Source organism: Fukomys damarensis, unplaced genomic scaffold (genome assembly GCF_012274545.1).
Source record: "Fukomys damarensis isolate Sample0158 unplaced genomic scaffold, DMR_v1.0_HiC HiC_scaffold_24, whole genome shotgun sequence".
NCBI classification, from domain to species: domain Eukaryota; kingdom Metazoa; phylum Chordata; class Mammalia; order Rodentia; family Bathyergidae; genus Fukomys; species Fukomys damarensis.
Window position 1 is genome coordinate 65554015 of NW_022900936.1, and position 14245 is coordinate 65568259.

A 14245-nucleotide genomic window follows, 5' to 3' on the forward strand; every position below is an offset into this window, starting at 1 on the left:
CTTGCCACTTGCCATGTAAAGGTACATAATCCCAACAATGAATGTAACTGTACTGTATCCCTAAATGTACCAATAAACTCAATAAAAAAAAAAGTTTATATTAATATTTTAAATATTTAATTACTGCTTTGTTCTTTTTTATTTTAGGTAATGATTTGCAGCTGAGTGACTCGGGAAGTGATAGTGATGACTGAAGAAATATTTACCTATAAATATAACTTGTACAAGGCGTGTGTTTATTTTGTATTAAAATAAAGACACCTAAGAGTAAGGGGACAATATGATACTTTTTGGTGATAAAAGAAATTAAATTTGATTGAAACTTTTTATTGAGTACCAGACTTGTGATGTATTATCTTTATTTAATCTTAACAAAACATTTATGACATTGATAGATACTGGTAATTAGTTAATAAGTAAAAGATCAGGTTATCTAGAGTCTAAGTTCAATGCTCTATCTTAACACACTGTTGTCTCCAATTGTGAAACACCAAAACTGTTAATTTATAATAAATGTCTATCGTTTTAATTGTATCCCTGACCCTTTTCTCTCTGATGTTCCTTAAATTATGGTTGAAAATGCTCTAAATCTTGACAAAATTATTTGGGGTAAAGTTACATATTTTAATTAAATAATTGTGTTGTTTTGTTAGAAGAAACAAGCAGTTAAATGTTGAGATAATTAATACTTGTATCTTTGAATTTGAAAGAAATGATAAATATCTAGTCATAGTTGAGTGTCATGACCTACAATTTTTAAATTTTTTTCTTTACCAGTTTTAGGTTCATAACAAAATTGAGCAGAAAGTTTAGGGTTCTTGTGTCCTCTGACTCCACTATGAGTGTCTCTCGTGAGTAGTCGTATGTTTGTTGTAATTGATGAACTTTTACCATCATTATCTGAAGTCCGTAGTTGACATTAGGATTCACTCTTGATGTTGTATAGTCTATGGTTTTTTGACAAATATCTTTAGGAATAACATGTATCCATCATTGTAGTAACATACAGAAGAATTTCACTGCCCTAGAAATCTCTGATCTGCCTATTCACGTCTCTTTTCTTTCTAACCTCTGACAACTGCTAATATATTTACATCCCTATATAGTTTTTCTTTGCTCTGAATGTTATATAACTAAAATCATATAGTACATTAGTCAGCTTTCCTTTTGCTGAGACAAAATACTTGACACCTACAACTTAAAGGAGGAGATGGTTTGGCTTATAGTTTGAGAGGTTTCAGCTCACAGTTGACTGATTCTCATTCCATGGCAGCTGGGAAGCAGGAGCACAAGAGAAGGGTGACCCCCACCTTTGAAGAGCACATTCAGCTGTGTACTTCAGTGGACTGATCCGCCAGTGAGTTTAGTCCCCCCATGATCCAGCCACCTCTCCAGCAGTCTATGAATCCAGTCAAGTTGATAATTAAGATTAAATGACACATATAACATATTGCCTTTTCAGGTTGGCTTCTTTAACTTACTGTATTCTATACATTTCCTCCATGTGTTTCATGGCTTGCTAACCCTTTTTTTTAGGGCTAAATATTTCATGTGTGGATCTACTACTCACTTGCCAAAAACTTGTTCGCTTCAAGTTTTGGAAATTATGGAAAAATTTTTAGTTAACTTTACTTCTTGCCACTGAAATTTCTGTAGTTTTTCTTTGCTTTTCTTTTTTTATTTATATAAGTTTTGGCTTTATTCTCTCCTCCTTTTTTCTCTAGCTCACCTTCGGTTCATCTCTTCATTTTTGTTTTACTTATCAGTAAGTACTTAGGATCTATAACTGTCATTTATTACTCAACTAAGGCAAGCTCATACATTCTGAATAACTGGTAAAACATGCTAATCATTTTAATGTAGTAATACAAATTATAGTGTCTTTCACTGAAAGTTGAGCTGAGATTTCTTTTAATAGTGTTAACTGAACAAGACATGAGAACATGATGGGATGAGGTAGAATGCTGGCTACCTAACATACATTTTATTCTCTCACTTCTTGCTGTCCACACTGCTTATCTTTCCTCATCCTTTTCCCTGTAAATTGAGCATTCTTAAAGAGTATTTTTAATGGACTCTTCATTCTCTTTTTTTTTTTTCACTTTTGCTGCATCCCTTCAGGGTATGTACAGTATAAGTAACTCCCATGTTTTTGTATCTCATCTGATGTGTTTTCAGACCCCAAAATGTAGAGAGTTTATGGGTAAGACAAGTTCTCATATGTGAGGTTTTCTGCCAGGAACAGTTGATAATCCTCATTCTAAGCACAGAACCTTTCAGTTTGACCTGTTCTGAATGGCTCGATTAAACTCATGACCATGCTTTAAGGATACAAGAAGGAAAACTAAGTTGGCTACAAAGGAACAAAAATCAAGGGCTTTGAACAATTCTACAACTCTAAAGATAGTAATGCTACATTAGCTGAAGGATATGTGTGTTCTACAAATTTGTATTCATAAAGTATCATCCATAGTTTGGGAAGAAGGCATTTCAGAGTTCAGAAATTAGATCATTGACATATTATTCCTATAATCTAGTAATTTCCGATTTACTAATAGATGAACCAAAAGGACTTAAGAATGAAAAAAATTATTTAAAATGTAATTTTAAGGGATGGGATTTAGCTTAGTGGTTCCACTGCCTGCCTCTCAAGTGCAAGCTCCTGAGATTGATTGCTGGTGCTGAAAAATAAATAAAAGAAAGTAATTTTAAGGGCCAAGGATTTAGCTCAGTGGTGCTGCCACCTGCCTCACAAGCACAAGGTCCTAAGTTTGATCCCCAGTACCAAAAATATGTAAATAAAATGTAAATTTTAAAGATTGAAAACTTCAGTGTTTTCAGGATTGACCTCTCTGTCCTCTGAAGAAGATTCATTCAATTTGAAAGAGTAGGTTACACACATCCCAGAAACATTTTAAACAGAAATGACATCCTGGAAGCTGGCCAAAGGGAGAATGTCAAGGCTGGCCCTGCAATCCTAATGTTGTGGTCCTGGTGGAGCAGCTATATTTTGGACTGAGGTTGTGCAGCAGAGGCCAGATAGGCTCCAAGTGACTCACCATTTCCTGACTACCCCTGAGTCTGTGTGCATATGCTTAGGTTACTGAGCTGGGAAAGGGTTTTTTGTTTTGTTTTGTTTTCCTGTACTCTCACATCACAACAATCAACACAGAAAACTTGTGTGGTCCCACCATATGTGTCAATTACTCCCCACCAGTAAGCAAAAAAAAAAAAGCGATTCTATAGAGACACAGGCTGAGTAACTCCAACTCCAGGCAATTCTGTCACTACCTGGAGATAACATCAGATCCACAAGTTAGAATTGCTCAGTCCCCAAGACTGCTACACCACTACTGCTTCAGGTGCTAATCAATCTAGGTTGTTTTACCTGCGCTTCTGACAAAACAAATATTAACTGGGGTTCTCACTACCCAACCCTTGGATTTGATTCATTTTCTTGAGTGGCTTACAGAAATTACAAACATGTTTACTGGGTTATTTTAAAGGATATTGTGAAGGACACAGATAAAGAGATGCATAGGGCAAGGGTATAGGGGAAGAAGCACAGAAATTTCATGCCCTCTCCAGGTGTAGAATATTCATATGTTCAACTATCAGGAAATTCTTTACATCCTGTCCTTTGAGGTTTTTATGAAGGCTTCATTGCATAGGCATTATTGATAATAGACTGGAGGAAGACCATCAGCAAGTCCTGTTCGCTCAAATTCTTCAGCCTTTCTTCCTTATGAGTATGAGGCAAGACCATTCTGGACAAGGATTTCATGTGCTTCTCTCAGAGAAAGTAGGTCAGAATATTTCTTTATGGCCAGCTTTAGGAAAAATAGGGGAAAATTATAATTTCTATGATTCACCTCAGGGAAAAGACATTCTAGTTTTTATTTCTTACCTTGGGGAGAAAAAGGACCAGGAAATATTGAAGATGAAGGAAGGAGGAAGAGGGAGGGGAGGAAGAGGAGGGGAGGAGGAGAGCTTTCTGAGGCCTAAAGTGCCTCAACATTATTCTAGTGAATTTAAAAGTGATAAGGGTTATGAGTAGTGAACCAGGAACTATGGATGAAAACCAAACTCAAAAGGGCCCAGTTAAAAAAAAACCTGGGAAGGGGCTGGGGATTTAGCTCAGTGGCACCACTCTTGCCTTGCAGGCACAAGGTCCTGAGTTCGATCCCCATTACAACAACAACAAAAAACAATAAACACCTTGGCAAGACTTGAAAATAGTGTGAAATTTGAACACATTCTCCTACACATACACCTCCATCAACAGTTGGTTCAATGTTTTAGAGCACAACCTCTGTCTGGTTGTTGACCATCAGAGCAATGCCCACTGCTTAACTTCTTCCCAAACACTGGTATGAGAAATACAACTCCCAACCTGCTAAATGTCATATGTGCCAAGTTCGTGTCCCTGAAATCAAAGAGGTTGAGAGTAGGAAAGGTTGAGAGAAAGCTACTGAGAGACAGGAGGGGATTACGGAAGTGGGTTGCCACCGAGGCCCTTTGTCAGGAGTAATTTTTTTTTTAATGGAGTTTATTTACATTTTAGGTATACAGTACAGTTACATTCATTATTGGGATCTTGTACCTTTACATGACAAGTCTTGGTTCTCATTTTTTCCCCTTGTCCCTGCCCTCCCTTCACCCCCTCCTCACCTCCCCATGTACAAAAACTTTATTTCCATTTTTTTCATTTTCTCATATTTTTTCCTTTTTCCTTTTCCCTTTCCCCTACCCTTCCCACTTTCCCTACACCTTTAGCCCTTTTCTTCCTATTTCACATTGTCAATCATACCATTAGGATCTTGTGTACTATTATAGTTTATTCACACCAGAGAAACCATTCAAATTGCTTTTATGGGACATAAGATTGGGACTCATTTTTTACCTTTGACAGATTCCATTATTAATTTACCCACTTATTCTTGAAACACAACAGTTTTTTTTATTAATTGAGTTTATTGGTACAATTAAGGTATACAGTACAATTACGTTCATTATTAGGATCTTGTACCTTTACATGACAGGTCTTTGTTCTCATTTTTTTCCCCTTGTCCATGCCTTCCCTTCACCCCCTCCTCTCCTCCCCATTTGCAAACACTTTATTTCCATTCCATTTTGTCATTTTGTCATATTTTTTTCTTTTCCCTTATTACCTTTACCCTATCCTTCCCATTTTCCCTACACCTTTAGCCCTTTTCTTCCTATTTCACATGGTCAATTATATCAATAGGATCTTATGTACTATTATAGTTTTTCACACCAGAGAGACTATTCGGTATTTACACATGTGTGACTTATTTATTTCACTTAGGAGTATATCCTCAATATGTATCCATTTTCCTATGGATGAATCTAATTTATCATTCTTTATGGCTGAGTAGTGTTCCATTTTATAGAAAAACCACATCTTCTTTATCCAGTTTACAACTGATGGGCAAATGGGCAGTTTTCAAGTTTTAGCTATTACAAACTGTGCCACTAAACATGGGTGTGCATACATTACTGTGGTATGATTCTTTTAATTCTTTTGGAAAGATACCCAGCAGAGGGATGTCTGGGTCAAATGGAACCTCTAGTCCCAGCTCTTTGAGGTATCTCCATATTGATTTCCATAGTGGTTGCACCAGTCTGCACTCCCACCAACTATCAAGAAGGGTTCCTTTCTCCCCACAACCCTGCCAACATTTGTTATTATTTGATTTCTTGATAGTAGTCATTCTTTGTGGGATAAGGTGGAATCTCAGTGTTGTTTTCATCTGCATCTCTCGAATGAGCAGTGATGTGGAACATTTTTTCGTATATCTACTTGCTGCTTTGACTTCTTTGAGAAATGTCTGTTCATTTCAGATGCCCATTTTTGAATGGGGTCTTTATATTTGGGGGTGCTGATTGTTTTGAGTTCTTTATATATTCTAGATAATGGTCCTTTGTCTGAGGAGCAGCTGGTAAAAATTTTCCCCACATTGTAGGTTGTCTCTTAGTTCTGTTGATGGTTTCTTTTGCAGTACAGAAGCTTTTTAATAATATGAGATCCCCCTTGTTGATTCTTTCTGCTAATTCCCTTGCTGCAGAGGATTTGTTCAAAATGTCTTTTTCTACACCAGTGCCTTCAAGAGTTCTGCCTGACTTATCTTCCAGCAAATTTAGTGTTTCTGTTTTAATGTTTAGATCCTTAATCCACTTGGATTTTAATTTAGTGCATGGTGAAAGATAAGGGTCCAGTTTTAATCTTTGGCAGGTTGAAATCCAGTTTTTCCAATACCATTTATTAAAGAAGCTATCTTTCCTCCACTGAGGTTGGTCAGCTCCTTTGTTAAAGATGACATAGCTGAGTGAATCTGGATTTGTTTTTGTGTCTTCCCATCTGTTCCACTGATTCTCAGATCTGTTTCTTTGCCAGTACCATGCTGTTTTTATCACAGTGGCTTTGTAGTATAGTTTCAAATTGGGAATTGTTATACCTGCTGCCATGTCTCTGTTGCCTAGGATGGTTTTTGCTCTTCTAGGTCTCTTCTGGTTCCAAATGAATTTTGGGATTCTTTTTTCTAGTTCTGTGAAATATGGTGTTGGAATTACAATTGGCATTGCATTGAATCTGTAGAGCAATTTTGGTAGTATGGCCATTTTCACTATGTTGATTCTTCCTACCCAGGAGCAGGGGACGTCTTTCTGTTTTCTTATATCCATTTCAATCTCTTTTTTCAGAGTGCTGTAGTTTTCAGTGTAGAAGTCTTTTGCTTCTTTTGTTAGATTGATTCCTAGATGCTTCATTTTTTTGGATGCTATTGTGAAACGAATTCTTTTCCTAATTTCTCTTTCAGTGAGTCTGTTATTTGTGTACAAGAAGGCTATTGATTTTGGGGTGTTGACCTTGTATCCAGCTACTCTGCTAAAAGTTTCAATTAAGTCTAGAAGTCTTTTGGTAGAGTTTTGGGGTCTTCAATGTAGAGTATCATATCATCAGCAAATAATGGCAATTTAACTTCTTCCTTTCCTATCTTTATTGCTTTAATTTATTTCTCTTGTCTAATTGCTGTGGCTAATGTTTCCAGAACTATATTGAAGAAGAGTGGTGATAGTGGGCATCCTTGTCTTGTTCCTGATTTTAATGTGAAGATTTTCAGTTTTTGGCCATTTAGTATGACGTTGGCTATTCTTTTTTCATAGATAGCCTTTATTAAGTTAAGATATAGACCATCTATTCCAATTTTTTGCAGGGTTTTTATTATGAATGGGTGTTGAGTTTTGTCTAATGCTTTTTCTGCATCAATCGAGAGGATCATGTGGTTTTTGTCTTTGACTCTGTTAATATAGTGTATTACATTTATTAATTTACATATGTTGAACCATCCTTGCATCCCTGAAATAAATCTGACTTGGTCAGGATGTATGATCTTCTTGATGATCATCTGAATTCTCTTTGCTAGTATCTTATTAAGGATTTTTGCATCTATATTCATTAAGGAGATTGGCCTGTAGTTCTCTTTTTTACTTGTGTCTTTCCCTGGTTTGGGAATTAAAGTGATACTTGCTTCCAGGAATGAATTTGGAAGTATTGTTTCCCTTTCTATTTCATTGAAAAGTTTGAAGAGTAAAGGCAGCAGTTCTTCTCCAAATGTCTTGTAAAATTCAGCAGTGAATCTATCAGGACTTGGGCTTTTCTTTGTTGGTAAATTTTTAATTACATTTTCAATTTCATATATTGTAATTGGGGTGTTTAAAATGGTTTTATCTTCTTTGTTCAACTTTGGTAATTCATAAGTATCTAGAAATCTGTCCATTTTGTCTGTGTTTTCCATTTTGTTAGAGTATAGGTTTTCAAAGTAGGTATTGATGATCCTCTGGATTTCTGTTGGATCTGTGGTGACTTCATCTTTTTCATTCCTAATTACATGTATCTGAGCCTTTTCTTTCCTTTTGTTTGATAAGGTTAGCTAAGGGTTTATCAATTTTATTTATTCTTTCAAAAAATCAACTCTTCAATTCATTTATTTTTTGTATTCTCTCTTGTTGGAGCTTTGGATTTTTCTTGCTCTTGTTTTTCTAGGAGTATAAGATTCATAATTAGGTTGTTTATTTGATCTTGCTCTGTTTTCCCAGTGTAGGCATTCAGTGCTATGAATTTTCCACATAGAAGTGCTTTCATGTGTCCCATAGATTCCTGTATGTTGTATTGGCATTTTCATTTATTTGTAAAAACTGTCTGAATTCTTCCTTAATCTCCTCTGTGATCCATTGAATGATTGTTCAGGAGAGTTTTGTTCAAGTTCTATGTGTTTGTGACGTTCCTATGGTTTCTGGTGCTATTGATTTCCAGCTTGGTTACACTATGATCTGTTAATATATAGGGAATAACTTCAAATCTTTTGCATTTATTCAAACCTATTCTGTGAGCTAGTATGTGATCTACCTTGGAGAATGACCCATGTGCAGGCAAAAAGAATGTATATTCTGATTTTGTGGGGTGGTGTACTCTGTAAATGTCTATTAAGTCAATGCTTTCAAAAGCTTGGTTCAATTCTTGTATTTCTTTGTTGATTTTTGCATAGATGATCTGTCTATTTGTGAAAGTGGGGTATTTAGATCTCCTACTACAATTGTATTAGTGCTTATTTGGTTTTTCATGTTTCTTAATATTTCTTTTATATAGTTGGGGTATTAATATTTGGTGCATATATGTTTATGATTGTCATCTCTTCCTCTTGAATTGTTCTCTTTACAAGGATGTAGTGACCTTCTTTGTCTCTTTTAATTAGTTTTGGTTTGAAATTTACTTTGTCTGTGAGTAAGATTGCTACCCCTGCTTTTTTCAGGGCTCCTGTCATATAGAGAATTGTTTTCTGTCCTTTCACTTTCAGTCTATGGGATTCTTGTTGCACTAGGTGTGTTTCTTGTATACAACATATTGTTGGATTTTGCTTCTTAATCTTTTCTGCCAATCTATTTCTCTTGATTGGTGAGTTGAGGCAATTGACATTGACGGTTATAACTGATACGTACTGACATTATTGTCATGTTATTGGCTTTTTGTTGACTCTTTTTAACTTTTTGCCCTCTCCTTTTAGTTTTTGCCTTACCTATTTGATTTGCTCTTTTGGGCTTCATGGTGCTGTTACCTTCATTGTCTTTTTCTAGGATATTGTTTAGAATTGCTTGTAGTGCCGGTTTGGTGTTCATGTAGTTTCTCAGGTGTTCTTTGTCATGGAAGTAGCTTATTTCCCTATCCATTTTGAAAGAGAGTTTTGCAGGATACATCAGTCTAGATTGGAGGTTGTTTTCTTTTAGGACTTGAAATACCTCACTCCAGGCTCTCCTTGACCTGAGAGTCTGTGTTGAAAAGTCTGCTGTGATTCTGAAGGGCTTTCCTTTGAATGTGATTTGTTTCTTTTCTCTTACTGCTTGTAGTAATTTGTTCTTCTGTTGAGTTTCTGGGATCTTGATTATTGTATGTCTAGGTGTAGATTTTTTATTGTGGCTAGTTGGAGTCCTATGTGCCTCACTTATCTGAATGTCAAATTCTTCCCCTCTGTTTGGGAAGTTTTCTGTCATTAATTCTGTGAACAGCTTTTTTTAAGTCATTTGTATTTTCTCCTGCTACTTCATGGATTCCTATCAGCCTTATGTTATTCTTTGCATCATCTAGGAGTTGTTGGATTGATTTCTCATGATCCTCTACTGTTAGAGACCTCTCTTTTCAAGGTCATGACTACAATCTTATCTTCTATATCTGAGATTCTATCTTTGCATTCTTTTATTCTGTTGCATACACTTTCAATGGAGTGTTTAATCTCCTGGATATCTGTTTGAATCTGTTTTATGGATTCCATTTCTTTCCTATGTTAGGCATTTATTGTTTTCATTTCTTTCTTATGCTGGGCCTTCATGGCTTCTATCGTGGTCCTGAGCTCATCCATTTTTTTTTTCAGTTTCTAATCTAGAGTTCCCTATCATGACTTTCATTTTGCTCCCCAATTCTATGGTTATTTGGGAAATTATTTCTGTTTGAATTTTTCTAGAGCCTGATTGATCTGTTTTGTTACTTCCTGTGCTTTGAGTTCAGGGTGTCCTGGTGGTTCACTATCGGCCTTTTCATCCTCATTTGCCCTACTGTTTGCCATTGGTGAACTGGAAGTCTGTCTTTGTGTCTTGCTTAAGTGTTTTCTCATTTTAATTTTTGTTGTCGGGCTGTCCTTGGTTTAATCTCTGGGTTATCACCCAAATCTTCCTGATATAGTTGCACCCTAGCTCCTGGGTTTCTAATGACCCACAGACATTCTCATCTTCATAACATCAGAGAAAACAGCTCATCAAATCAACCACAATCCTTTATCCCAACTGATACAATCAGCAACACAATATGATCAAGCACAACTTGGAAATTGACCACTTGTGGTAGTCACTAGTCTATCACCCTTAAACCATGTGAATTAAATTGAAATCAAGAAGGAGTCCAAAACATGTCTGCAGTGAACAAACTTTTCAATGTAGTATATTTACCATTTAGGATGGGGGCTCAGACAGAGCTAGGACAAGAGGAGCAGATAAGTAAAAGAATTGGAGAAGGTTTCAAGTTAAGCCAGAGGACATAGAATGACAACACAATATTCAGGAAACTGTTGAATTTGAAAGTGATAGACAGAGTAGAAGTACAAGGACAAGAATATATCCCCTTAACAGCAATAGGCGCTCACTTTCCCTTGAACCCACTGACCCCTGTGTGAGGAAGAAAGACAGAAAAGAACATAAAGAAAAGAGAAAAAGTGATAAAAGAAGAAATCTGAGTTAGGGCAGGAGCAGAAACAGAAAGGGAGATTAGGGATAATATGGTAGAGCAAGTGACTGAGTTAGGGAAAGAGGGCAGAAAAAAGAAAGAATTTGCACAGTGGAATGAGGAAAAGAAAGAAAAAAAGGATTTCAAGGGTCTCTTTCAAACTATATCTCTGTTGTCATAATATACAACATGCGCAGCCATGTGCAGAACCAAGACCCCTGATCTCAGCTAGCTGGTGGCAGAACCTCATGACACAGACTGATCTCAGGCTGCAAGGCCAGATTGAGTTCCCTGACCTCCTGAACGGTTGAACTCCACACCATTCTACTACAGGTTTCCCAGTCTCTTTCTTTAAAGATGTTCAAAGTTGGGAACTCAGAAAAATACCCTTTTGACCACCTCTGCCTCTGCAGAGTGGGTCCAAAGACTGGAACAATCAGGAGGTCTGAGGGTGCACAGGGGGGCGGAGCTGAGGGCGTTGTGAGGGTTCAGAGGTGCCCATGTGTCTACCTTCCTGGAGCTGGAGCGATGGCGGCTCCCCACAGGAGAGGGCGTGGCTATCCTTCCTGGATGGGTGGGGGCGAGCAGGCCTACCTGGAGCTGGAGCAATGGTGGCTACTGGAGGTAGAGGGCCTGTCAGGAGTAATTTATACAGCAAAGTTACAATGTGAGTAGACTGGATCAAACTACAATCAACCTATATGATTGTAAATATAGCTGCTTAGCTATTACTGGTCCAGTGGGGAAGTGAGTCACATAGCAAGAGTCCACAGAAAGAATGAAGGTATTTGGGGAAAGGGATGGGTCTGGACACTCTGGTCACACACCTGGATGACTGACCGATGCCTATCTGGACTTCCCAGAAGAGGATGTGCTGTTATAATATAATTCCAAGTTGCTGGTTATCCCTTGGGGAGACATGTAAGTCTGGCCATTCCATTTTTATCTTGAGGCCTGGTCTTCTTCGGATGTGCCTCTAGCCAAAATTCTGATATTTCCATTGTTTCTGCTGACTTCTTTGAGAGCACAATCCCTCCGTGACTATTATTTTCTGTCTAAGTTAGCTGCCTGTAATAACATCAGGCACATTCTTCGGGACTAGAACCTTAAGAGAAAGTGATTCTTGGAAAAATAGTTTCCAATTTAAGTAATAATAGTCAACACTATAGTTGAAAACAACCTAAATGTTCATCAGTGGTAGAATGAGTACATAAATGCTAGCTTATTTATATAGTGAATTCCACCAAATGATTGGGGAAAATTTTGTTACAGGCAGTCATATGGATTAATCTCACAGATGGAGTATTGAGAAAGAGAAATTAAAAACAAAGAATATCAACAGTATTATTCCATCGACATGAAGTTCAGAAGAGGCAAAACAAATCCAGGGTGATAGATATCGAGCAATGAGGTGTCAGAAAATTTTTAAATCTCATCTGTGTGCTGCTTGTGTGAGTTACACATATGTAAAACTTAATGGGATCTTACCCCTAAGATTTGTGTACTTTACTGAAAGTTGTATTTTTTCAAATATAATCATTAGGCCACAAATATTCTTTAATCTCTGATATTTAATTAAAATATTTAGATTCTTCCATTTTTGTTTTGGAAACTCTCTGAAGAGTTTATACTCATTCTTACCCAGGACATCTGTCTTTTGCCTTTTTCTTTTTCTACTCCTGTTTATGTTCACTAGCATAATAAGAAGGTATGGAAGGCACTTTGATATAGTATGGGAAGTTTTAGACATATGTTTTGGGAGCCTGCAGCTCTAGTCTCAGCACCTCTGAAATAGTCTTTAGGCTAGAATAAGAAAGACTTAAAATCAGCATTTCCCAAACTTCTGCAGTAAGAATCACCAGAAGGGCTTATTTAAAATACACATGCATGTATTATTCCACCTGCTCTTCCAACTCAAGTGCCTAGAGGTACAAGATCAGCGCAAGAGAAACTACTGACACAAATATCTGTGCCTTGACTAGTTAATTTGACTGGCAACTTCCATTTGTTTTGTACCCACAGAATAAGGGAGTATTTCTTCCAAGAGTAACTACAGATTAATCATTAATGTTACAGTCAGAAATGAAGCTAGATTATTCTTGGGTAAAGGTTGGTGAAAAAGGAAATGAATATATGAAAGATTGAGAAAACACAGTCAATGCCTGAGTTAAAGTTTGGGGAAGAACTGCTTTATGTGTTGATAAAGTATTCAAACAGAGAATGCAAGAATTTTGCAAGGGAAGAGTCACAGGTTTTTCTCTCTTGTATTCACAAATAAAATAATATATTTTAGTGTTGCCTATTTTAGTATTCATGGCTGCTGGCCATTCCCTTTTATTGATTGATTGATAACACATTATTTCATTCTTCTCTTATCTCTTTGACTTAGCAAAACTAATACAGTATAAAATGCATCTATTCTCATCATGTTTATTTTTGTTCCTCTTCTGATAGGACTAAGTATGAAATGCTGGAGTCATTAGGGAGTTAATTTACTGAAAATTAAGGAAAAGTTTGCAGCAGTACCTAAAAAGTGACTCATTGATAATTTTTGCGCAAATTAAATTTTTTTTAAAGAAAAGATGGATTGATTTATCTTGAAGTAAAAAAGAAAGAAAAAAAAGAAAAAGAAAGAGGAATGACTTTAGCGAAGAGAAAGAGAATTCCCCAAATATAAATCACCAACATTTTTCTTGAGCTCCGCCTTTTAAATATCTTATAAGATCTTTTTTTAAAATTTTGGTACCAGGGATCAGACTCAAGACCTTGCACTTGCAAGGCAGGCACAGTGCTGCTGAGCTAAAATCCCCGGCCCTCTTATAGGATCTTTCTAGTTGAACTTAATGATGAAGAAACCCAAAATCAACATCTTTCTCATCTCAAATTCAGTTTTGTGATGACTTTCCTCTTCAAAGCATTTCAACTTCCCTAAGTTCCTCCATTTCCATTTACATAGTTTCCATACCAGAATAACAGCCAAAGTGTTTATTGATACTAATCTCTACCTTTCATATCTGCTATTTGGCCATGTGATTTTGAGCAAGTTACTTAATCTCTTGGAACATTAGTTTCTGTAAAAAAGGGATAGTAATAAGAATTAGAATAAATAAATATACAGTTTATATATACATACAATATGTATGTAATTCATATATACATTAACCTTGAATAAAATAGCTATCCAATAAATAGCAGCTCATTCATTCTGAAATGAGTTCTTTTTAGTCTGTGCTCAAGACATTGCATTCTTAACTAATACATGTTTGCAAAGTTAATTTTTCTTAAAGACCCCCATTTTCTCTGGCATTGCTTCATCCTGTCTCATGACTTCTAACAGATTGCTTTCACTTCCCCATTCTTTACCTTTTACGCAGTCATTCCTTTGTGTACCAGCCCATTCTTTTCCTATGCCTTCCAGCTCTGTATCTGAGAAGGCAGCTACTAAAACTGACAAGC

At 36.5% G+C, this 14245-nt stretch overlaps 1 protein-coding gene across 2 annotated transcripts in view; it reads left to right on the forward strand.

Annotated features, from left to right (window-relative positions):
- The window catches only part of Eaf2 (ELL associated factor 2), a 44925-nt gene extending 44417 nt beyond the window's left edge, over positions 1–508 (forward strand). The window contains exon 6 of one of the 2 annotated variants that reach the window (XM_010629989.3): positions 148–508. In XM_010629989.3, coding sequence (XP_010628291.1) covers positions 148–194 — 47 coding nt within the window. In that variant the 3' untranslated portion in view covers positions 195–508. The remainder of the gene's footprint in view (positions 1–147) is intronic. The other variant, XM_019208312.2, reaches the window with a different exon arrangement.
- Positions 509–14245: the final 13737 nt, after the last annotated feature.